The 24797-nt window shown below is 47.8% G+C and overlaps 6 protein-coding genes across 8 annotated transcripts; 3 read left to right on the plus strand and 3 right to left on the minus strand.

Annotated features, from left to right (window-relative positions):
- The first annotated feature begins 201 nt into the window (after nt 1-201).
- Nucleotides 202-2839, plus strand: LOC121600620. Its single transcript, XM_041929375.1, has 6 exons — nt 202-627; nt 698-826; nt 897-1027; nt 1094-1243; nt 1303-1405; nt 1481-2839. The coding sequence occupies exons 1-6, from the start codon at nt 310-312 to the stop codon at nt 2705-2707; spliced, it is 2058 nt and encodes a 685-aa protein (XP_041785309.1). The 5' UTR covers nt 202-309; the 3' UTR covers nt 2708-2839.
- On the minus strand, nt 2727-3577 carry LOC121600625 (glutaredoxin-C4). The gene is made up of 3 exons (XM_041929392.1): nt 3341-3577; nt 3124-3228; nt 2727-3002 (listed from the first exon to the last, which is right to left on the minus strand). Exons 1-3 carry the CDS (start codon nt 3476-3478, stop codon nt 2907-2909), a joined length of 339 nt encoding a protein of 112 aa, XP_041785326.1. The 5' UTR covers nt 3479-3577; the 3' UTR covers nt 2727-2906.
- Nucleotides 3578-5230: 1653 nt separating this feature from the next.
- On the plus strand, nt 5231-8629 carry LOC121599517 (RNA-binding protein lark). The gene is made up of 3 exons (XM_041927387.1): nt 5231-5389; nt 5878-6867; nt 7302-8629. The coding sequence occupies exons 2-3, from the start codon at nt 6157-6159 to the stop codon at nt 7629-7631; spliced, it is 1041 nt and encodes a 346-aa protein (XP_041783321.1). The 5' UTR covers nt 5231-5389; nt 5878-6156; the 3' UTR covers nt 7632-8629.
- A 5-nt stretch (nt 8630-8634) lies between these two features.
- LOC121599518 (group XIIA secretory phospholipase A2) lies at nt 8635-10978 on the minus strand. Its single transcript, XM_041927388.1, has 3 exons — nt 10392-10978; nt 10070-10312; nt 8635-9041 (listed from the first exon to the last, which is right to left on the minus strand). The coding sequence occupies exons 1-3, from the start codon at nt 10621-10623 to the stop codon at nt 8803-8805; spliced, it is 714 nt and encodes a 237-aa protein (XP_041783322.1). The 5' UTR covers nt 10624-10978; the 3' UTR covers nt 8635-8802.
- A 3640-nt stretch (nt 10979-14618) lies between these two features.
- LOC121599177 lies at nt 14619-19789 on the plus strand. The gene is made up of 3 exons (XM_041926764.1): nt 14619-18310; nt 18377-18580; nt 18650-19789. Exons 1-3 carry the CDS (start codon nt 14822-14824, stop codon nt 19502-19504), a joined length of 4548 nt encoding a protein of 1515 aa, XP_041782698.1. The 5' UTR covers nt 14619-14821; the 3' UTR covers nt 19505-19789.
- A 594-nt stretch (nt 19790-20383) lies between these two features.
- LOC121599178 lies at nt 20384-23509 on the minus strand. 3 transcript variants are annotated; one of them, XM_041926767.1, is made up of 4 exons: nt 23271-23509; nt 21028-21439; nt 20678-20957; nt 20384-20608 (listed from the first exon to the last, which is right to left on the minus strand). In XM_041926767.1, exons 1-4 carry the CDS (start codon nt 23275-23277, stop codon nt 20486-20488), a joined length of 822 nt encoding a protein of 273 aa, XP_041782701.1. In that variant the 5' UTR covers nt 23278-23509; the 3' UTR covers nt 20384-20485. The 3 variants fall into 3 exon arrangements, with proteins under 3 accessions (XP_041782701.1, XP_041782702.1, XP_041782700.1); XM_041926768.1 differs by having other exon boundaries at nt 21028-21427; nt 23271-23505; XM_041926766.1 differs by lacking the exon at nt 23271-23509 and adding an exon at nt 21533-21635.
- Between the last annotated feature and the right edge of the window lie 1288 nt (nt 23510-24797).

Here is a 24797-nt window from a genome sequence, read left to right on the forward strand (position 1 = left end):
TTTACTTTTTACTACTAAAAGTCAATAACACAGGATAAAAAGAGTAAAATTGTTTAAAAAAATACATAAATAAATATAGAAAATAGCGTTTAAAAAAAAACTCATCCCACTATGCAAAATTTTAAATTCAGATAGAGTGACCAGCCAGAAGGCGACCACATGGCGATGTACAATTTCCTACTTTTCTCGAATTGCAATCAATCAACCATTGAATTCATCGCATCCATATCGTAACTCCTTCCCATCGAAGCCATCATTGAACAGTGTGTGTGTGTGTGCGCGCACGAGATACAGTGCACCGTGGCAAACATGTCCAAATTTCTTTCTCTTCGTCGCCCGACGACCATATCCAAATTGGCCCCTTTCGTTCCACAGCATCCGGATGCACTGCCGCGGGAAATCGTTCCACAGTGGGCCGATCTGCTGCCGTCGGCGAAGCTGCCCGACCGTTGCTGCCCAGTGCACGCTAAGGACCTTTCCCGAGGAGCACTAGGGCAGCCGGTGTGGGAATTTCCACCCGAGCATGGGTTTGATCTGCAGGATCCGGAGCTTCGGGTGGTTCGCCGGAGCTATCTTGAGCTGCATGATAAGTATTTGCGCGAGTTCTGGACGGAAGCGCTTAAAAAGGTAAAAAAAAGGTTGGAGTTGTTGGACAATAAACTAATTTTCAGTTATTTTTTACGTTAATTTCTTTCAGAATTTGAAGCGCCGTGGGCTCATCAACAATGAAGAGAGAGTCATGTGCACGCTGAGGCAGCTCAACCAATATCGAAGCTTTCTTTTCCAGCATTATCGATTGCAGTTGAAGCGACTTCTGCAAAAGCTGGTATATGCTTGCTTGGGGAATCAGATGCTTTTTTAAGCTCATCCAACTAAAATAATCCTTGATTTTGCAGGGAAGCGATAAGGCAATGGATGACCACAATGCAAAGGTACAAACGCACATGGAAACTGTCCCAGACTTTGAGGAAAAGTTGTTCATCAGACGTAATCGAGCCGCTGGAATCTATAGCAAGAAAATGGACGGGTTGGTAATGCTTTTCCATTTTGTATCCAATTTCTTCAGGACCGCTTTTTATCAATTTCCATAAAGCTGGAAGCAAACCGTTGAAAAGTACAAACAGCAGATTACAAACATTGTGAGGAATAATGAGCTGAAAAAGCAACAAAATCTGGCCGAAGGGCACCAGCGTGATTTGAAGAATATGCATCGTTACTACGAACTTTTGGATCTTCGCAAAAGGTGAGCTCAATTCAGTTTTCAGTTGAATTTCCCCCCTTAAATCTCCTAAATTATTGTAGGAAACTTCTAATACTCAAACGACGATTGCGGGAACGAGACACCTCCCTCCAACGACGACTCCTCAGCAATCAAAGAAGAAGGCAGGAGATCAATGCCCGAATGGTTTGTACACTTAGTGCGCTGGTGTTCAAACCGCCAACTCCACCACTGTAAACGGGCGCCTCTCTCTTTTTGCAGCAAATCGAGCACTTTCGCATGCACTACGTAGCGTACTTGAAAGAGCGCCACGAAAGCCGCCAGTGTTTGGAATCCTTCCTCACGCAGATGCAGCACAAGGTACAGGACCGGAAGGAGATGTACGAGCGCAAGCACAAAAAGCTGGAGCAAGAGCTGGTGCGGCGCAAAGCGAGAAATCTAACGGACAAGTACCGCCGGCGCAGCAAAGCCGCACTGGTGCGAGCCCTCCAGCGGGAGTGCAAAAAGAGCGTACTGGCAAAGGTGGGCGGCGGGTCCGGTAGGGCGGTCGCGATGGCGCAGCAGGAGCGCATCGAGCGTGCAATCGATGCGGCGTACGCCATTCACACGGCCATCAGTCCCACGACCAGCAGCACTCAGATTATCGATACCGCCAGCCAGTTCGTGCTCGATCTGCGCGACATTCCGATCGATCCCTTGCCGCAGGATCAGCTCATAACGGCTTACGTCGTGTGTAAGCTGCGTGAAGCGATGAACGAGATCGTGGAACGCTCCGTGCAGGAAGCGCGCGAACTAATAGAGCAAGTGGCGGTTAAAAAAATCGAATCCCTCCACCAGGAAGAGCAGACGGTGCGCTCTTCGCTCTCGAGCCAGGGCAGCATCCCGAAGCTGCCCTCCTTTCTGGCTCGCCCTGGTGACCGCAATCAGTCCCGCGTGTCGATGGGCCCGGTAGCGATCGTGGAACAGTACGAGACGGAAAGCTTCTCGCTGAAAAAGTGCCGCAACCGACCACCGACCCCCGTGACCTCAGTTACCTCGCTGGTCGAGCGTACGTTACGCCAGTCGCACGAGGAACGGGCAAGCATTAGTGCGCTGGAAGTGACGACCGAGGCAGCGCTGGATGTGTTGCAGCGCATCCAGTCCGATTCCTACCCACTGATACACGTGATGCACAGCCAGCGGCGCTATCTGGAGGGCAACTTGCTCAAGTACCGCATGATCGTGCAACCGTACGTCGGTCAGCGTGTGCTGGCCGCCCTCGATCTGGAACGGTTAGCCATCGTCAAGGACTTTGCGGACGAAGAGGACGACGAAGGCGATAACGGTGGGACGAATGCGGCGCGTGACTCGATTCTCCAACGCACCGCTAGCGCGCTGTTGCGGTTTCCGGAAAGCAACCGCCAGTACGCAATCGCTCTCTGCGACACCGTGCACTTGCTATCAGTGCAGGCGATTGGAAAGATCCAGCAAATACTAAACGCACCATAATCAAGGGTGTGACGACAAGTGCGGTTTCGCTTATCTAGCCAACTATCAGTTAGTTTTATTGTGCTTCGGTTCCACGAACAGAACGATTCCTTTGCAACAGAGAGTCTTAATAAAACGCGGTTTGTCTTTACACTTTACACGCTTACACGGCTGGAAGGATGGAAGAGTAAAAAGCGGCTTCGAGCGGATAGTGGTGGTTTTAGGCCAACATTTTCTGTAACCGACCGTCGTCGTACATCTTCTTGATGTCGGTACCGCCACCGACAAAGTTGCCGCCAATGAACACGCGCGGGACCTGTTTGGCGGGGACGAAAAGACACGCGAGAGAGAGACATTGAAATCAGATAAAGGCATGATTCATGAAGGCTGACGGGCCATAATCAGTAGTGCAAATGATGTCATTGTTGACCACTTACCGTGCGGGCACCGGTCAGTTCGCCGAGGACGGACTGAATCTCGTCACCATCGTTGCGCTTGTCCAGCTCGTAGCAGGCGTATTCCTGGTTCAGCTTCTTGAAGGGCTGTGAAGGGACATTAAACACCGGAAATAACACCTCAAAGCCACGTCAATTCCGTTAGGCAACACGGGTTTTCCCCGTGTTTTGAGTTCGACGACTCCGAGCTTCAACTTACCTCCTTTGCCATGGTACAGTAAGGACAGTAGGTCTTGGAGAAGATCACCACCTTATCCTTCGCGATAGCACTCTTCACAAATTCCGCCACAGGACCGCTCATATTTGCTGGAACGCTTCGGCTAACCAATGAACCCATAAAACGAACTGCGGCTGCGTTTTGTGTTGTTAAACTCTTTGGTGACTTTCACCTCCTGGCGTAATCGCTGGAACGAGGGGGCCTGACTGTGGGTGACAGTTTACAGTGGTTTCAAAACAACCCGGTACAAGGAAGAATAGGGGATCATGAAAGATAAAAAATCAACTCAACGAATTGCTTGTTTACATGATATGAATACATTTCAGTGATTTTAATCTGCGAAACTGATCCTTTATTTGAATTTAATTGCAAAATTTACCAATTTCACAAAACAATACATTTTTAAAAATGCGATTGTGGTGAATATATGTTGCGATCTCAACTTGACACTCAACCCACCACGACCCGGCAGCTGGCAGCAGAGTGACCAGAAATACCGATAGAACAAATGAACTTCACCGCGAGGCTACATGAGGTGAAATATACAGCGAAATGAACTATTTGACAGGCGAAATATCTGACGGATTAAGCATCACAGCAACCAGCTGATGTGCAATGTAAACAAATAACGTGCACAAAATCTTAACTAAATCCATTGAATAACTTCAATATCCAGTATTTCATCAATTTTGAGCCAACAGCTCATAATTTCTTCCAATTAGTGAATGTTCTGCTTAAGAAGATATTATTTGTAAGTGAATTTCGAAAGCGGATGTTGTGTCTCCCCCAACCCTTTAGCTGAATCTGTCAGATATATCACCTGTCAAATAGTTCATTTCGCTGTATATTTCACCTAATGTAGCCGCGCGGTCATAATTTGAACCTTTATTTCGAATGAAATTTCTTTAAACACTAAAGGCTAAAATGATTCGCTTACTACTTTGACACTAGCGAAAACTGCCGGACCTCCTTTATGTTATTCCAACGCGCATTTTTTTTATCCATTTCTCGCTTCTTTTGTTGTTATTTGGACACCTATAAAATGATTTGTCCAATTATTCTTACAAAATCTTACCTCACACTTCCATCGCAATATGTTTTCGGAAAAGTTGTTTCACATCTAAGCAGCCACGAACAGAGCTCATTTTGACAGAAATGATCGCCTCCATTGCAGATGACAGTGCTTTCGTGTGGGACACTTTTGTAACGCAAGTGCCACGTTGCTTCGTCGGTGACCTAAGGCCCGGGACTGTGTTTCGTCAGAAGCGATTAAATCGAATGTGCTGTTAAAATTGTATATAGAATTTGACAGATTACGTGGGACGTGTGATTTCGTCGTATAACGGAATAAAAAAAACAGATTTGATGTGTCAGTGTAATTATTTAAAATTTGTAGGAACAATCTCAAAATTTGTTTTATCATTTAACTATATACCTCATTCAAACAATCGCAATTTAATCAAAATTGTCAATCGAAATATTTCACGACAGCACCGATAAAATCGCGTCCGATGGAGCACTGCCACGGCGCAAAGCAGGCCGCGTGGAGCCCCGAAAAAAGGAACTCGCCACGGCTGATTAGAAAATGTACGTCTCAATCCTTCTTTGGCTAAGAATGTTTGGAAAATTTTCAGATTGACACTTCAGAAGGACCTGCATTCATGTGGCCGTTGAACGAAATCTAATCCATCGCCTTAAAATTAATGCAGAATGCATTTCCTTATGCAACTTTCGTTTTGCATATAAGACCCCCCCCCCCCCCCCCCCTCTTGCCACCAAACCAGAAGTCAACACTTCTTTCTAACTGAGTTTCAAATTTTGGTGCTCCCAGCGAAAACCGCCCAAAAGAATCTGGTCACACTGGCTGTCAGGCGAATGACAGTTCTCGAAGCAATCGCAAACAGTGGTGGTGAAAAAGGCAATTCCGTGTGAAAAGCCGATCTCGGAAAAGGGCTTGAATTTGTGAGCCCCTTTTTCACGTGTAAATCACATTCACGTGCCTCCGATTTGTCACCCGGCTGGTACGGCAAGGTAAGTGGTACAATTTTCACTAACACTGGGTAGGAAAAACGGGACAAAGATCCCGCAAAGTAAATCGAAAGTTTCTCCCCCACGGTGGGATGGAAGCATCGCGAAACGCATCGATGCACCCCGCACACTTTCGGCCATGTTTGATCGTGTTGGCTACGTTGATGGAAGCCGTCTTGTGCCCGGAAACCGTCCGGCAGGAAAACCAAAATAACATTTCTTTTGTATTGGCTAAACGTTTTTTAAATCTTTCCTACAACGTACACCCCCCAACCGAGTTTCCCTTTTATACACCAACACGCACACACATACATATCCGCCTACACGCCTTCCTTTTCCCTGAAAGTCGCATTTGGAAATCGCGCACTCACACACACACACACAAACTTGCTTGTAATATTTCGTCGCCAAATGAAACACACACCAAAAAAGTCTCTTAATCGAAACTTGTTTCGCTTCGTTTCTTATTATTATCCTTGCTATACTTGAAGATTATTCCAAGTTTCCGTCTACCGCCGCCGGGTTATTAGCCGTCGAAGCGATCGTAATCGTCGTCCCTCGGAAGAAGTCGTCGTCGTCGTCGTCGTGAAAATCCGTGTTCCGGGTCCGGTTTCCGAGTGCATCGGACAGCGCGCGACTATTTTATTATCACGACCCCCCCCCCCGGTTCCGTCCTTCTAACCGCGCGTGTTAGGCCCGCGAGCCAACCATATTACGCGTATAATCCCCCCCGTATCCATTGCATCCTCCGCGTGCCCCGGCCCCGGGGCATGAGCAAAGCGGTCAAGATAGATTCGACAAGCGAAAGCGGGCGGGAGTTGCCGCCCGGCACGTTCAAGCTCTTCATCGGCAATGTGGACGAGAAGACGCAGCCGTCCGAGCTGCGGCCACTGTTCGAAAAGTACGGCACGGTCGTCGAGTGCGACGTGGTAAAGAACTTCGGGTTCGTGCACATGGAGAACGAGGACCAGGGGCGGGAAGCGATCCAGCACCTGAACGGGTACGTGATCGGCGGGCAGCCGATCAAGGTGGAGGCGGCCCGGAGCCGCCGGGCCCCGAACGCCAACACGACCAAGATCTTCGTCGGCAACCTGACGGACAAGACGCGCGCGCCGCAGGTCCGCGAGCTGTTTCAGAAGTTCGGCTCCGTCGTGGAGTGCGACATCGTGCGCAACTACGGCTTCGTGCATCTCGACCCGACCGGCGACGTGAACGAAGCGATCCGCGAGCTGAACGGCATGATGGTGGACGGCCAGCCGATGAAGGTGCAGGTGTCCACCAGCCGGGTCCGGCCGAAGCCGGGCATGGGCGACCCGGAACAGTGCTACCGGTGCGGCCGGGCCGGCCACTGGTCGAAGGAGTGCCCGCGCCTGATCTGGGCCGAGCGGGGCTTCCGCGAGCGCAGCATGTACGCGCGGGATCCGTATCCGCCGCCGCCGCCGCCGCCCTTCCTTCGCGATCGTATAATGGACGGATTTCGGGTAAAAATCGAACGCTCACCACTCTCACACACTCCGCCATCCCCCTGCTCGCTCTCTTGCTCTCTTTCTGCTATCCTTCTTTTGTCACAATCCGCACGTTCCGTACGTTTCCGTTAGTTCCTTTTTGCTTTCTATCTTCCAGTAGAGTTTCCTTCAAAAAAGCGAAACATTTTGCTAAAGCACGACACGATTTGGATTGCATTTCTGCCATTAAAATGACATCAAACACAAACACACACATGGCGAAAAACAAAATTCCTCTAAAGTAGTGCTGTGCGAAGCGTTCCCCTTTCAACAAGTCCTATTTCTCGCCTTTCCCCACGTATTCGCTTCCACCAAAAAAAAACACTCCACACGTGTCTGCTTACCTTTTGGCGCTATTTCGATGCTTAATAATTCATCCTAACGTCGTCCTCCTCCTCCTCCGTCTTTAGGACACATTTGACTACTACGATCGGTATGAGGATCCGCGCGACCTGTTCGAACGCCGGTACGGCATCCGGGGACGTGATTTTCCCCCCATGAGGCGGGAACCGATGCCACCGATACCGCCGCTGATGCGGCGCAGCGTCACGGAAAGCAGCCGGGCCAGCAGCAGCAGCTACGAGGCGATCTTTAGCCGCCGAACGCCACCACCGGCCAGCCGGAACGGTACGAGCAGCATCAGCCGGTTCGGCGTGTACGAAGACTTTAGCCGCGACTCGTTCGACGATCGGCGTGGGCTGCGCGGACCGTCGCCCACCCATCGATACGCACCGTACTGAGACGGATGGAATTAGGGCGGGCCAGTCCGCCGCCATTGTGGTGGGAAAATGGGAGAGAATTTCTGACAAATTCGATGTCCATAATCGAATGTTGCTCACAGCCGATGGAATTTAGTGGGGGGTGAGATATTCGTGTAAAATCGCGCAACAACTACAACAAAACACACTCAATTGTGTGTGTATTGCACACACTATACTGCAAACGGGATGGAAAAGGGGGACGTAAAGATTGATTCTGGAGCCAGTGTCACACGTGGCGGCTCCCGGTGTGTATGGCCCCTACACCATGCTCTGGTTGGACGCAAAGATGATGCTGCAAGGTTGTACTTACAGCTGTTTAGAAACTGTAAAACGAAGAGAACAGAGAGGAAAACAAGGCATATTACAATTATCCGTTGTTATCTGTAAAGAGAGGGGGTGGTACACTATTGCAGCTACAGTGCCCGGGTTTACCGAGAAAACGTCCTAGAAAGGAATAACAAATTCTCACCAATCGTGGCGAGAGTGCATTTCCTCTGCAAAACATTTCTTCATCCACATTTTAGTTTACACATTGTGAAGTATTTTCACCCAGTAGCTCGTATGAGCTATTTTATCGGCGTTCCTCATCCTCATTTGGACTTTTTTCCTTGTGCTTTTTCTGTTTTGTCGCTTTTATATGTCTAACCGTTACTACATTACGGTACAGCCGTAAATATTGTAAAGTTCTTTACGCGCTGGTAGAGAGAGAGAGAGAGCGAGAGCGAGAGAGGATTAACAAGGGGTGGGATATGATTCCTTTTTTTATGTGTTCATATGATCATTTGACATTGAAATCTTGACGTCCTTGCGGAGGATTTACAAGGTCAGCAGTCTCGTGCTGAGACCGAAAGCTGAGCAAAGAGAACACGAACAGAGTGCAGAGAAACGGGCTACAACTGAAAGCTATAACTTGTAATAACTATTCTTAAGCTACTACTGAAAGATATAATAAAACGAAATGTTTTAAAATACCTTAACGAATGAAAAGTGTCTTTGAAAAGTCTTTATTTTTCCCCAAGAAGGATGGTAACCTGCCATGGCCTGCCTGTCTGCTCTACACGGGAAGTGTGTAGATACGAAAGCTTCACTATTCTAATCACAGTACAGTAAATTATGTTCTTTTCCATCTGCAGTTCCCCCTGCGCTGCACCTACAGCTCCTTCCAGCCGTACTTGTTCTTGTCCTTTCCCTTGTCCCGGGAGTCCTTGCCGTAATCCTTCGACCCTTTCGAGTCGGCATACTTTCCCTGCTCCTGTCTGGGCGGTGGTGGTGGTGATCCTTCCGTTTTCTCTGGCGGACAGTAACAGCACCGTTGCTGCGAGTCTAGGTACGATTTGCAGCCGAGCGTTAGCGTGCCGGTAAACAGCATCTTGGCGGCCGCTTTACAACCTGCGGAATTTAGAAAAGATAGAAAAGGTATAGCGAATCGATGTCTTGTGATTGGAATCTCGGCATCATCTGATCCATCAGGATCGTCTTTTGTCCCTCAAGTTGGGCGCGGGGGGAATTCCGAAACGGAAAATCATCCACTGATCAGATCTTCGCCAAGCGGCAGATCCAATGATATGATGGCATAGCCGGGGTAAAACTATACGACAGCGTGTGAAATCCATGCCAAACTGATAAGGCTCGTTAGAATGACTATGACCAACGTCACTTGCCAGGTGAAGCTGGATGGAAAAGGACTGCGCCAGGGTGCCGGATTTGTCTCCTATTCAACTTGGCGCTAGAGAGGGCCATTCGCGATTCGAGAGTGGAGACTGCGGGAACGATCTTCAATAAGTCAACCCAGATCCTGGCATACGCTTATGATATAGACATCATTGGTCTGCGGCTCTCCTATGTAGCTGAAGCCTACCAAAGGGATCGAGCAGGCGGCAGAGAGCCTCGGATTGCAGATAAACGAGGCAAATACCAAACTGATGGTGGCAACATTAGCTGCCTTACCAAAAAAATCCAAATCTACGTAGGCGTGACGCACAGATAGGAGAACGCACTTTTGAAGTCGTCCCAGAATTAATCTATCTCGGGTCAAAAGTCAGCAACGACAACGTCATGGTAGCTGAGTTTCGTGCAAGGATGGTGCCTGCAAACCGGTCATTATACAGCCTGAGAAATCAGTTCAAATAGTACCAGTACTCATATCAAGAAGGTGTTCGACAGCGATCCCCAGTTCGGCATAAGGCGTAGGGGAGTACAGCGAACTCGATGGCTGGATCAGATGAAGCGAAAGCCTCTGAGACATGGACACTGTCCAAATCAGACGAAATCCTCCTAGCCACGTTCGAAAGGAAGATGCTCAGAAGGATACTCTTGGACCCGTATGTGTGGATCCGTTATAACAATTGTAGCGCCGAATAAGTAGGCAATTTTAGAAAGGCGAGCTGAATGCGGCATTCTTGTGAATTCTGTCTTACCCTTCACTACGATATCGCCCACCACGTTCTTCTCGTAGTCGTCGCAATACCGATAGAGGCAGCGTTTAAAATCCAAATCGCACAGCTCCTTATCGCTGTTGCACGTGTCGTAGCAGATATCGTGCGCATTGCAGCACTGCTCCATCTCGACGGCCGGCAGATATTCCGTGCTAATTTTCATCCCCAGCGAGCCGCACCCGTCCGACTGAGGGACGTAGAATTTATTGCGCGTGGGTGTAGTGTCTACAAGAAAAAAAAGTGAAAGTAACATGCTAAGCCTGTTGTACGCACAGCAAATCAGCTGCAATCGTAGAGCACTTACCGCCGGGACATTTGTACACACAGTTTTCCTCCACCGCCGCATCAAACACTTCGTGCACGACTTTGAACTTTTTCGCCACATGGAGCACATTCTTCATCACGTCCCCGAAGACGGCTTCCGCCGCGATGATGGCATCCCGCAGGTTCGCTATCATGTTCGAACCGTAGCCGGTGTACGCGTACGTCAGGAAGGTCAGCGAATAGATCGCCACCTTCATGTAGGGGATTTGCATTTTGTCCGGCGGGTGGGCTTTGCTTCCGTTCTTAGGTAGCCTCCAACTTCCAGTATCGTCTACGGTCTTGGCTGAAAAAATGGGACTGATTTGCGTCACTGCGTTTGTCGTTTTGTCGTTAACGGTGGACCGCTCTCCCTTCCGCCGCAGGTGTGTTCCGTTCCGTTTCAAGATCACTGACGTGGCCAACGGCCGTACTTAGCGGTTGTCGTTCGTAATGCGGTAATTTTCACCAGAAGTAGTAAGCATTTTAGCAGGATTCAGTGTTTATTTATAGCTGCGCGCTTTTTTTTATTTTATCTAGCTTGGTAGCTGCTTCAAATAAACAGGTGCTAGATGGAAGGGAGAAAGCCGGGAACAAAGGGGCTGTTTGTTTTGTTGATGCCTGAGTATATACATCGCGGTTGAATTCTTGCGCCGTTGCCGATGTGTCATTTTCGGTAAAAGTAAGGGTAAAAGTAAAGCTCAGCCCTCTACGTTACACTAGCGTTACGCGTAACGCCTGTTTATCGCAAACCCAAGCAGCATTTTTGAACGCCTGTTTCAACCGCCGTGGATGAGCTAATTAATAAATAATCATGTCTTAATATTGATTATTTTTTTATGATAATCAGAAAAGCAACAATTTTTGAACGAACATAAAAAAGTACAGCAAACGTTATTAAAGATAAATCTCATTGATAATTCATAAGTATAAATAAGTATAAATAAATTGTAATATTTTTATTCGGCTTTCATTTTTAACAGCAATTATAGTTGTAACAACTTGAAAAATTGAAACTATAACAAACTTACACATTAAAAAGGGTTAATAATAAAAAAATGATTATTTCTTTATTTACCCAGCTATTGAAAAAGCAGAATAATCAAATACATAAATTTATTAACCTCATTAACCTCATTTTAAAAAAAACCCTCACGCCTAAAGTAATTTTTATTCAAAATGGCCGGAAACATAGATTGAATAGGTATTAATTATATTTCATTTATTCAATTTATTTATAAACATTTTAAATATTTTAAATTTTTTACTCGTATGGAATGTGCTTCAATTGAAAGCTTTTGAGATAATATGAACTTCCTTCTTTCAGATTATTTTTCATTAACCATAGTGCAAAAATGAAAAATATTAAATCTGTTTTTTACTTTTAATTTAAGAATATAATCTTATTGATTTCGATTTATGCTTAAGTAATGTGCACTGGTCGATTCGATTATTTAAGTAATGTACACTGGTCGTTCGCGTGGATGTAACAAAACTGTAATAATTACCCAAGTAGCACAATCCCGTTAAGAAACCGTTAAAAGTTTGCCTAAAAGTATTACTTTTAGCTTTCCATACAGCAGTAATTTTAGGGCTTACAACACTGCGTAACGCTTTCCTGGCTTCGTCAATGCTTCGTTAAAAATTAAAATTTTGCCGGTATTTTTAACGAAAAATATCAAACTCAACGAACAAATCGACAGAGATGGCTGTATTGCTCTTTCTCATTCTATATGCATTTTCTAGATCTTCGTTAAGTTACAACAGAAGGTGTTAATATTTCTTGGAATAAATGCATAAATTCACCACAAATACTTTTATTCGACATTTCATCGTTTTGTCACTGCATATTGTCACTTTATCACATAAGTTTCTTTCATTCCATGGGTTTCTTCCATTATATTAGCATGGAGGTCAGCTGCAGCCGTGGACGAAAAACTTGATGTCCAAACGCTATCCAAATCCAATATGCTGCGGAATATAAAACTTATGTAGCTCGTGTGAAGATAATGGTAATATCGATACACTGACCTGTTATAAAATCATGATGACACACAAATTAAACATTAGTTGATAGAAATTGTCGCAGACGCTTGGTTTTGTTGCCATCTACACAAAAGCTACACACACGAAGCTTGACGAACTTTTTGACATAAGAAATGGAGGCGCCATGTACGTGACCATGTACAGTATGTCTCAAAAATTATCGTCATCAAGAGCATGTTATTTTTCCCAAGAAAATATAAATTTTTATGAATTTTTTTCTCATTTGCAAATATTGCATACACTTTATCAAACTCTTCACATATATTATTTGAACATATGAAATTTTATTTTTTTATTTTTAAATTATTTTTTATTATCACCGCAGATTCAAATAGAGGAATAAAAGAAAACACATAGTTTTCAAACAGTTAATAAATAAAATGGTTTGGTGTAAAAAAAACGCATTATTACATACATAAGAATGAAAAAATGATTTTCCGAATATTGAATAAATTGGAAATGGTGTAGATAAAATTTGAAAAACACTGTGTGTTATATTAACCCGAATCGATAAAAACGAGTGTAACGGAATACGTCGTTATGATGTAACGCTGTCCAATGTCATATTCTCTTAAGAAACTCTATTTGATTTTTAAAAGCTTTAAAAAACTGTTAATAATCAAATAGAGTTTCTTAAGGCTACTTGGGTATGCTGCTTGGGAATATTTTATGGAATGTAACGCTTCTCCAATGTAACGTAGAGGGCTGAGCCTTACTTTGGTAAAAGTAAGGCTCAGCCCTCTACGTTACATTGGAGAAGCGTTACATTCCATAAAATATTCCCAAGCAGCATAATTATTACAGTTTTGTTACATCCACGCGAACGACCAGTGTACATTACTTAAATAATCGAATCGACCAGTGCACATTACTTAAGCATAAATCGAAATCAATAAGATTATATTCTTAAATTAAAAGTAAAAAACAGATTTAATAATTGATAATAATTGGGTATGCTTGATAATAATAATAAAATTGATAATAAAATTGATAATAATAAATAATAATTGGGTATGCTGCTTGGGAATATTTTATGGAATGTAACGCTTCTCCAATGTAACGTAGAGGGCTGAGCCTTACTTTGGTAAAAGTAAGGCTCAGCCCTCTACGTTACATTGGAGAAGCGTTACATTCCATAAAATATTCCCAAGCAGCATAATTATTACAGTTTTGTTACATCCACGCGAACGACCAGTGTACATTACTTAAATAATCGAATCGACCAGTGCACATTACTTAAGCATAAATCGAAATCAATAAGATTATATTCTTAAATTAAAAGTAAAAAACAGATTTAATATTTTTCATTTTTGCACTATGGTTAATGAAAAATAATCTGAAAGAAGGAAGTTCATATTATCTCAAAAGCTTTCAATTGAAGCACATTTCATACGAGTAAAAAATTTAAAATATTTAAAATGTTTATAAATAAATTGAATAAATGAAATATAATTAATACCTATTCAATCTATGTTTCCGGCCATTTTGAATAAAAATTACTTTAGGCGTGAGGGTTTTTTTTAAAATGAGGTTAATGAGGTTAATAAATTTATGTATTTGATTATTCTGCTTTTTCAATAGCTGGGTAAATAAAGAAATAATCATTTTTTTATTATTAACCCTTTTTAATGTGTAAGTTTGTTATAGTTTCAATTTTTCAAGTTGTTACAACTATAATTGCTGTTAAAAATGAAAGCCGAATAAAAATATTACAATTTATTTATACTTATTTATACTTATGAATTATCAATGAGATTTATCTTTAATAACGTTTGCTGTACTTTTTTATGTTCGTTCAAAAATTGTTGCTTTTCTGATTATCATAAAAAAATAATCAATATTAAGACATGATTATTTATTAATTAGCTCATCCACGGCGGTTGAAACAGGCGTTCAAAAATGCTGCTTGGGTTTGCGATAAACAGGCGTTACGCGTAACGCTAGTGTAACGTAGAGGGCTGAGCTTTACTTTTACCTCATTTTCATTCAAACATTTGGTTTGTTCTGTATTTTTTTTCTTCTGTAAATTCTATAAATGACCTTCAATAATTAATTTAAAAAAAAATGCTCTGAATGTAAAAATCAATCAAATTACCCTGCAATTGCTCTAATCATAAAGTACTTTGTGCCGACAAAAACCGAATCAACCGCCCCGCGCCGGGACGCCGTTTGACAGTTGCCATTTCAAAAACTGTTCATCTGTGTGTGTGTGTCCCCAAAGTGACAGCCAGTGTTGTGCGTTCCTTTTTATCCCCTCCCGCTCTTTGCGCGATTTTGGCATCGGAAAAAAAACAAAGCGAAAAGTTGGTCCGCATTTCACACGCATTTTTCCACGCTAAAAACCGTCCCGCGGCAAATTGTGCTACCGAAAATGCAAATGCGTGGACTATGTACGGTGCTGGCTTGAAAGGGGCGTCCGGAAGCGTGCGCAATCCAAAGGTAAGGTACGCAGGAACGGCGGCGGCATCTGCATCCACCTCCGCGCACTGTCCCCCGGCCGGAGAAGCGTGCGGCGGCGAGGAGGAGCATCAGCATCGGGCTCGGGAGCGAAAATCCAACGGAGGCGCTCTGCCACCCAATGTGGAGGGTCGTGCTCGCGGTACGCTGACGATCGGGTTTGGCAACTTCCTAGAATCTCCCCGTGCGGCGCCGGCAGCACCGGGCAGTTCCGCCACCACCGTTGGCATCCGGTGGAACAGTACGAAGGTGTACGTAGCGGTCGATTTGCAGCTGGTGTGGTGGGGCCAGAAAGCATCCAATCCGGTCGGAACGCTTCACTGGGCGCAGGGAAGGAAGGATTGTGCCAGCGTCCAGTACGAGGTGCGCACCAGCGGCGAGCTTTTCCGTCGCTACCTGAAAAGCTGTGAACCGATTAGACTGCGGCTGTATTCGAGACGCACCGAAACCCTCATCGGCACGGCAAAGGTAGAGGTGCCGGGGAAAATCATCAATTTCACCGACTGCGGGCAACCCATTAAGGCACAAGCTTCCGGAGAGATACTGAGCGTGCGGGGCTTTCGGCTCGGCGAGCTGTGCTTAGAATTTGCGCTCAAGCTCGACCCCAAGGAGCAAGTGCAAACCGCAAACCCATCCAAAGCGCTAGCTCCCACTGCATCACAGAAAGGAAAAGAAAATCGGAAAATGTTGTGCGTTGAGCCACCACCGTTTCTGAAAAGCTTCCCATTGGCGGCGGCGGCACCAGCAAACGCCCCCCTAACCGTACAAGGCAAGCCGGCGCCGCTGCACGAAACAAAACAACGCCCACTGACCGGAACAGCGTACTATCTGACTGCAGCGAAGAAAAAGTTCACCACACTCGATCACGACTCGAAGCGCAAAGTGTTGGACTACCTTACCGGCAAACCGTTCGACGAGGATGACCACTCCCGGCCGTCCTCCGAGCGGTCAACGCTGAGCGAAATCTGTTCCATCTCGCCGGCGGAAAGTATGCTGGAAGCGTTGGCCCGGTACGATGCGGCGCCGGATCGGAACAAGCACAACCTCCTGCAGGCCGTCGATTGCGTACGGGTGCTGGTCGAAGGGCTGCGGCTAACCCGGGCGGGGCAGAAAGAGCTGCAGCACCGAACGAAGCACCAGTGGCATGCCCCGACCGCCCCGACCGGGTTCATTGTGAAGCTGAAGTTTTCGCGCAATCCCGCCACCACGCTGCTCAAGTTCATCTCCAGCCCGGTGGCGTTCGACGAGGTGGAGGTGTCGTTCGACAGTCAACCGAAAACGACCCGGCTTGTGCTGCCTGGGGCAGGTGGCGATGAGGGGGCAACGTTCGAGTTCGGGCTGCATCTGAACGTGGGCAGCACGATTGCCAAGGCGCGGCTGTTCCACCTCGGATCGGCTACGGTGACGCTGCGCGAGCTGTTGGATGGTCGGCTGGGTTGTCACAAGCGTTGCCCCGTTCGGCTGGCAGCGGATGACATTCTGCTCGGTACGCTGACGATCCGCATGCAGCTCGGTCGACGGGGGCTTCACTTTGGATCGGAGCTGATCGACGCTGTAACGGGCAACGAAGACAATGTTACGTTGGAAAGTGATTCGAGCGACTCGAGTGAGGATTCGTGGGATGGTCCTGAAGCGGAACCGCTACCTAGCCGCCGGCCACTGCATTGCTCACACGCTCACAACAGACCACGCTCTTGCGGGCATCAGGCCGCTAGGGGAACTCACCACCTTCGCTCTCATGGACTGTTTCCAAGCGCTAGCTGGACGTGTACCGGACACACCGGATGTCCCTCGGAGCAGCAACGCCAATCATCGAACGCTTCGGAAGATCAACAATCACATTCCGCCGCTGGCAAGCAACAACAGCAGCCCAACGAAGCGTCAAAGAACGATCGAAATGGCGCACCGGATCGTCAACAAGCGGGCCCGAACGCAATGGAAACGGAAACAAGTGCCCCCGCCGAGCGGGTGAAACTTCTCCACGGCTTGCTTCATCTCGGGCAGCTACGATCGGTACCGGCGGGCGATTACTTCCTCGTGTCCCATCCCTTCTGGACGGAGGATACGACCACGCTCACGTCGGAACTGTGCCCCGAGGGTGGCAACTTTAACTATCTGCGCACGTTCCCCGTGCTCGCCGATGGCGCGTTTATCGAGCGCGTTCGCAACCAGCACATGGTGGTGGAGCTGTGGCAGAAGCCGCGAGGCGAGCCGGAAAAGCTGCTCGGCCTGACGCGCCTTCCCCTGCACCAGTTCTACATCGCGTTCCGTGATGCGCAGCTGAGCGAGCATTTGTCGCACGCCAAGTTGCCGGTCATTTCGATTGACGGTTGGAGCGGTATTGGGTCACCGTTGGCGGGTGAGCCGTGCGGCGACATTCAGGCTATTCTGGCGATCGGGACGGAGGAGCAGATTGAACACTTTAAAGCGATGCGCAATCTACAGCACGTGTCGGCGGATGTTCCACGCTCGCTGGCGCATGCACCACGCGTCACAGTGCCAACGGCAACGACGGCAAGCTCTCCGACACGCCGCATCTATCCGCGGCCGGAGCACAAATCGATTCAAACGATGAGCAGCGGCACCAAGCAGCCGCAAACGTCCGAGGTAGCGAACATGCTGTCCGCATTCATCGAAAACCTTGCGCAACGGTTGCCCATTTCATCGGAGCGCAGCACCGCGCCAAGCTACGATCACAGCAACGCGGCGGCCGATCAACCAATGGACGGCACGCACGTTGGTTCACCGCACTCGAACGCTAATAGGCCTCAGCTGCGCAAAACGGCCGACCTGCTGGACAATCTGCAGAAGGCACTGTCACAGCGACCGTCCGCTGCCGCCCTGGAAGGGTTGGGTGGGTTGGGCGGTATGGCTTCGCTGCTCGGCGCTGCTTCCGGTGGTGCACCGCGGGCGGATCAAACGCCACCGGCAGCGGGTGCCGGAACGGCCAGTGGACAGCCTCACGATGCTACGACGGTTCCGGTGACGAAGCAGGAGGATGATCATCCTCCGACAGCCATGTCTTCGGCAGACCAACCAACCGACTCGACGGAAAGCTCTTCCTCCTGCTCCGAGAGTAAAGCGTCGCCAAGCGGTGAAACCAGTGCAGCGCCACCGATCGATGAGTGTAAAGTGTTTCGCGTCGCGATCGAAATCGAGCAGGCGGTCAATCTGCCGAAGCTGACCATCAGCAAGAAGTATGCGAAGCGGCACAAGAACCGCAACGTGCCTGTCGACACGCTCGAGCTGGAGCCGAGCGCGTACGCCACGTTCGAGGGCTACAATCTGAAGCCCGGCATGCCGAACACGGTGAAATCGCACGAGGGCATCGTGTACACGACGCACGTGCTGGAGCGCAACTGTGCGCCCGGGTGGCAGAAACGGTTCGAGGTGCAGCTGCCGGTTGATCTGATGATGAATGTAAGTGTTTACTTTCCTGCCCGTGGAAGTGTGTTGCTCGAATTAATTATTGAACCTATTTTTTAGGATGAGAAACGATTCATATTGAAAGTTTGGCGCAAAGCGGCACTGAGCGATGCGCCCAAATGTCGGCTGCTGCCCGCCCCGATGGAGGACGCCGTGATTGGGTTCTGTGCGATCGATCTGAGCGTGCTGCTGTCCGGCATGCCGTACATCCTCGGCTGGTACAACATTATGGACTTTTCCGGGCGCTGCAACGGACAAATTAAGGTAGGATCGCGAGACCTGAGTGAATTGACATGAAGTGGTTACATAAAATATCCTTTCCTTTGCTTTTAGGTGAACGTACAACCGCTGGAAAACGTGCAAGTGTACAAAACGCTCGACGAGCAGATGAACTTCCAAATACCGCTCTCGATCGACGTGGACTGCAGTGCGGTCGGGCTAGATGCGGCGGCGAGCAACACCTCGCTCAGCCGTGCCCTGAAGCGCAAGTTTACCGAGCTGGAAGAGATCACCGAACGGCTGAAGGCGCGACTGTTCGACGTGACCGGCGATGACGAGGCTGATGACGATGGTGATGCGGACGGCGATCCGGACGATGAGTTCGAGCGCGATCTCAACACAGAAGCGGCAGAGGAGGAGGAAGAGGACGATGAACTGTGGGCCGATCAGTTCGGAGATATGTCGAACCAGAAGCGCAACAGCCAGTATCCGAACGGTGCGCTAACGCTAACGACCAACACCTCGTCCTACTCGATGTGCGCTACGGATCGGAGTGTAAGCGAGCGTCCCGAACGTAGCCTTACCGGCTGCTCGAACCGGCAGCTGCAGCTGGAGGAGTTGCTCCAAACGCACGACATCGACACGCTGATCAATCCGGCCATCATGAAGAATCTCCTCAATCCGTCCAACTCGGACGAAACGCCTCCGCTGGCGGTGGACGATGGTGGTGCGACCGATGCCGACATGAGTGACGGGAATGCATCCTCCCGATCGTCACTGCTGCCGAACGATGAGGCGAAGCTGCAGCAGGAAGCGAATGGAGCACCGCCACCGACGGGCGACGTGAAGGTGCGACAGATCGCGTCCGCCCTGCAAAGGACAACCATCTCCGACGCGAACTGTGGCGGCATGAACAAATGTCGGGAAGCGCCCGAAGGCGAACCGATGAAGAAGGACGTTAACAATTAAGGGTGAGATGTCGATCTCCCTCGATATAGTTTGCACTAGTGATGGGTAAAGTTGGCAAAAATCTGGAGTCGACTCCGATCATACTCCGACAATTTCGGAACCGACTCCGCAAGATAAGTTCTCCGAGCATTATACGGAGTCGTTCGGAGTTGTCTGGAGTCGGCCCGAGTTATCTGAAGTTGTCCCGAATCATCGTAAGTCATCAGGAGTCGACTGGAGTCGTTCAGAGTCGTCTAGAGCCTTTCGGAATAGCCTCCGGAGATTCGTCCAGAGTCGGCCGGAAGACAAAAAAAACACAAAGAAATGAAATGCCTAATAACAAGCACATTACACCGGTCGACTTCGATCGACTCTGGACGACTTCGAATAACTCCAGACGACTCTAGACGACTCTAGACGACTCCGGACGACTCTAGACGACTCCAAACGACTCCAGACGACACCAAACGACTGCGGACGACTCCGAAAAACTACGACTCCGGACGACTTCGACTCCGGGCATAAGTAGTGGTTCCCATTTTGCCGTAGTCGGAATCGGACTAACAATAGTCGGAGTCGGATCGGAGTCGTCAGTGCGCTCTAGCGAGCACACCATTAGTTTATACAACAAGCAATCGGCATTTTCATTTTAATCGTTATTTACCGCTTTTATATGTCATGTCTTCTTTAGTGGTTAGCTCTTAATATTTATCTCGAAAACAAGCGCACATAAACACACACCACACTACACTATATCGTAATAATCGTGTACTTCTGGTTCGGACTCGGAAATTCAACACCTTCAGAATAACGAGTTCAATCTTTCGACAACGAATTGTATCCAGTTTTTAATCAATAATAAGCTTCAATTAATGTGTTAGTTTATGGATCGTGTTTTGCTTTAGGCAGGTGAAAGAACAAGCGTGTTTGTTAACTTCCTGTAAGAAAAGCTTATCATACTGTTGCTCTACCTTAATTTATTAGCTTACCGCCTTCTGCCCTTCACTCAAACATTGAAAGGTAATTTTCTAACCGGAACTTCCGCTTCAACTGCTTGTTGCTGATGAATTGGATTGCTGCGCTGGTCTTATCGTGCCGGTGATAGTACGCACAGTGACGAACACGCTGTAAAAGACAACAGTGGGAAGTTCGTTTTACTATAAACCAGGAACATCGCTGCCAAAACCGCCTTACCTTATACTCGTTCAGTGCGTCCAACCGTTTCTTTTGCTCGGACTTGTGTTTCGAGCAGGACCGTGCATCCTCAAGCTCCTGCACCATACAGCGCCGGCAAAGCGATCGCTCCGTTCTTAGATTCTTCCAATAGTCAACTTCCGGCCGCTCGTCGCACCGCAAACACCGGTCAAAGTTTTCCGTCTTGCAGAGTGTTCTTGCGGCGGGCATAATTTTGATGGTACCACCAAACGAATGATTCCGGATGTCTTTGCGCGTTTTGAAGAGATACGTTCCAACACTAACCCGCAGAAAGAGTAAAGTGAAATGTCTACCGTAGACACAAAAGCCTGTACTCATCTACCACCTACCCTGGATAGGCAAGCGAACGATCCTTGGTACGCTCGTCCGTTCCACTCCCGAACGGTTTGGCCATCTGCTTTGGTTTCGACTGCTTCTTCACTAGCTCGTAATCCCCAACGCCCGGGCTGTTGCTCACTTCCTCAAAGTTAAACCGCACACTGTTGGCAACGAGCGGCCCGTACCCTTTACGGCTGATGGGCTTTCGCAGTGCCGGATGGTCCTCGGGTGTGCCCGGGTCGTACCCGATGTTGTGCGCTCCCGGTGCAAGATTCTCTCCCAGCAGTTCCGGCTGACGGCGGCGCATCAGCGAACTCAGGGCCGGACCTCGCAGGGGTACCGTTTCCCGCTCGATGCCGGAACCGAAGAAGATCCTTGCCTGGGGCGGGCGCTGGATGACGTACTCGAAGCCTGAGGAAGATACTGAAACGGATTAAACCACAAAAGCCAGTTCGGAAGGTTCTTAGCATGATTTTGGAGAGTACTGAGGCACCACACTTTTGGAACGATTCGCACCAAACTCATTGCAACGTCCGAGGATAAGCTGATACTCCTTGCGCGCTTCCCGCAGAAGCAGACGTGAGAACTCGTTCATTTCAATCATCTCCAGAAGATCTACACTACTTTATGTGAATCCCCGAATGTTGCTAGTGTTGTCCCGCCGAGTTCCTTAATCAGACTGCAAAGTTTGGAGAAAGCAGCAGAGTCTTTGCCACCGAAAACTCTATCCAACGGAAGAGGGTGGAGGGTACACAACTCAAACCCCTTTCAGAACTTCCACCAAAAAGCAACGAAAGCAACGACCACGTGCGCCGTCACGTTGGTGAAAAGCATGTCTTCGTTTGGCGGCATAAGCAGGGAGTAGTGACTCCCTCCCCGTGGTGTGGGGGGGCGCAAAAGTAAACATGCCGTTAAGTTTGCATAGATTGTAAGGCGGTAAAGAAACAAAAGCATTACATCGGGAAATGTTAGGGAGGGGGGGAGTGCGGGGGTTTATTGGTGTGTGATTTATTTTCCCCAAGACCTTAACTCAATCAAACGAAAATCCCTTTTCCCCCGGGGGGATCTTGAAAGGGGCATTGGGAAGTAAAGACGAAGAAAAGCATGGATCAAAATTTGAATCTACCCACTGTCAATCGAACCGAAATCGAACCGTGGGACAATTGATTGGCCCATAAATTGTGCTTGTTTTTTTGGAGAACGACCACCATCGGAATGGAGACGGCAACAAGGAAGGGTAAAAGGGTCCGTAAAAGAAGCTAGTCGGTTGATTAATGAGATGCTTCCGGGGTGAATCGAACGAAGATCCAAGTAGGCTCTCAATGCTTCTGAAGACCTTTCTGCAGTGAAATCCAGAATTAGCAGAGTCGTTATCTTCAAGAGTAAATTTCAACAATTGTAGATTTTACATACATTCATATTTGTATAATAAACCATAAATCCCATTTCCCGATTAGGTAAGTCCCGGAAACATGTGTATTTCCGTGCCGTGGTTGTGTGTCGTACTCTTGTGGTACATTTTCAATTTCCAAAACCATTCATGTCTGAAGATTTATAGCTTGATACCGAAACAGTGCCGCTGTGGCTCGGAATAAGAGATACGGAAGCTCAAACCCCAGACGATCGACACGACTCGTCGCGTGACAATCGGAAACTCATAGCTGGCGAGAACTTGTTGGAGGAAATCGACCGTTTGGAGACGACTTCCACTGGGGAGGCAAAATATGAAAACTCCCTGCTCGGTTTCTTCACACTTTCGCGGGGTAAGAGAGTTTTTTGCTCGTCCTTTTTTTATATTCGTCGAACGCGGGTGAAGATTTCATCGACCGTTTTAGATCCTGTCCCATTCCTTCGGCTTGTTAACCCCCATATATACAATTTGTGGTTGGCACTCCTGCTGTGAGTAGTAGCTGCCTGAACACAACGAGCTTAGACACAAGGCAATAATCACCAGTTTCCAACCTTTTTCCTTTCACTTCACTCCAACAACAACAAAAAGGCAGATTATGATAATTAGAACTCCGCCAATTAGTTTTTCCGCGACGAATAAGTTATGAAGCTTTGCTCCTGGTGGTGGAGAGCATGAGTCAGCGACATTAGAACTTTATGGCGATTCACGATGATAATGAGGATATTATATACCCGTTTGTTAACTTGCTCGTCCCTAAGGAGGACACTTTTCTTTGTTGTCTGTGGGGTCTTTCTCCAGTCAGAGGAGGAAGACAAACTATGCTAATTTGTGGTTTTGCTTTACCTTCCATATCACTTTGCCAATCGTTGAGTTGGTGGCGCTGAGGGACTGGACTGGATTTTGAACTCTACAACCGTACACTTTCACCAACCGTCTCGCCAGCAGCAGCCCAAGGGGCCAATAAATTCATCGCTTCGCACTCCGCGCACAATTCCGTCCGGTCAAGCAAAAATCACAATCATTTCTGTGTGGTTTGCAGTACTAACTGACGACGGGGACGCGTGCAACAGTTTTTTCCTTTGTTGCTTCGATCCGCGTGACGATGGGCTGGAAAAGTAGCAACAACAAAAAAGGAAGAAAAAATACGTTAGCAAAGCTCATAAAAGCCCATCCGTGGAAGGAAATATGCTGAATTGGTGAGGTAGGTACCGGACCGGGTGGTGTCGCGTGTGAAAAGTAAACATTGTTGCAACCGTCTCCTCCAATCCTTCCCCACCCTAGTTCCCAGGCCATTGTTTGTTTAGTGCGCGAACAGGAGTGTCTTTGCAGCGAAGGGGAGAATATGTCCTTTGGTGTCCTTCGCCTACTTTTTTGCCTTTGCGGTTTTGCTTTACGTCTGGCCACCGCCGCCGCCTCAATCGCGCGCGGAGTAACTTTGCAGCGAGGACGCTGTTCGTGATTTTGTCGCCTAGATTGGCCTGCCTGGATTGCTTCGGAACAGGTGATATTGGTTTGCGCGCCAATCGATACACAGCCGATGTACGATGTGGATGGGCTTTAACAACAAGGACATTTTTGTGTTTTTATCTTTCCAAAACACACGGTAACGCTTGATTTTATCAAAATAACGAAAGATCTTATTGGAAAGAGCCGGTCTCGTCGTGCAGTCGTCAACTCGCATGATCTAACAACATGTCCGTCATGGGTTGAAGACCCGAAATCTTCAGGAGTCGTTCGAAATCGTCAGGAGTCATTCGGAGTCGTCCTGAACCGGTTGGATTCGGAGTGGGCCTGAGTCTGCGTTCGAAACAAAGACCTGTATACGAAGTGCACGAGCAAAGTCAAAAACAAAAAAATACAGCGAAATGTAATGCCTGATTACAAGCACATTGCACCAGTTAACTCCGATCGACTCTGGACGACTCGGAATGACGCCGACTCCGACTCTAAATGACTCCGGACGACTTTGGATGACTCCGACTCCCAAGGACTCCGGGTGACTCAGGACGACTTCAGCAGACTTCGAACGACGCTGGTTGACTCCGAATGACTCCGGACAGAACTGGTGGTTCGGATTTTGTCAGAGTTGGAATCGGGATAACAATAGCTGAGCTGTATCGAAGTCGTGGGTGCACTCCATCGAGTGTCTAGTCTAGGCAGCTACCCAAGTGCCACAAATCCACTAAACGACCACTAAACGGCTTCTAAACGACTCAAGTTCTCTACCTAAACGGAATATAGAAAGACTTCGTTTAGCAGACGGCAAACGACTCTTTCATTCTAAAAATAGCAAAAAAGCTGGTGGCGCTCTCTGTTGGTGGGATACCCCAACCAGTTGAGCTTCATCGCTTGGAGGAGAGCTTTCTCATT

This window comes from Anopheles merus, chromosome 3L (genome assembly GCF_017562075.2).
Source record: "Anopheles merus strain MAF chromosome 3L, AmerM5.1, whole genome shotgun sequence".
In the NCBI taxonomy this organism is placed as follows: Eukaryota; Metazoa; Arthropoda; class Insecta; order Diptera; family Culicidae; genus Anopheles; species Anopheles merus.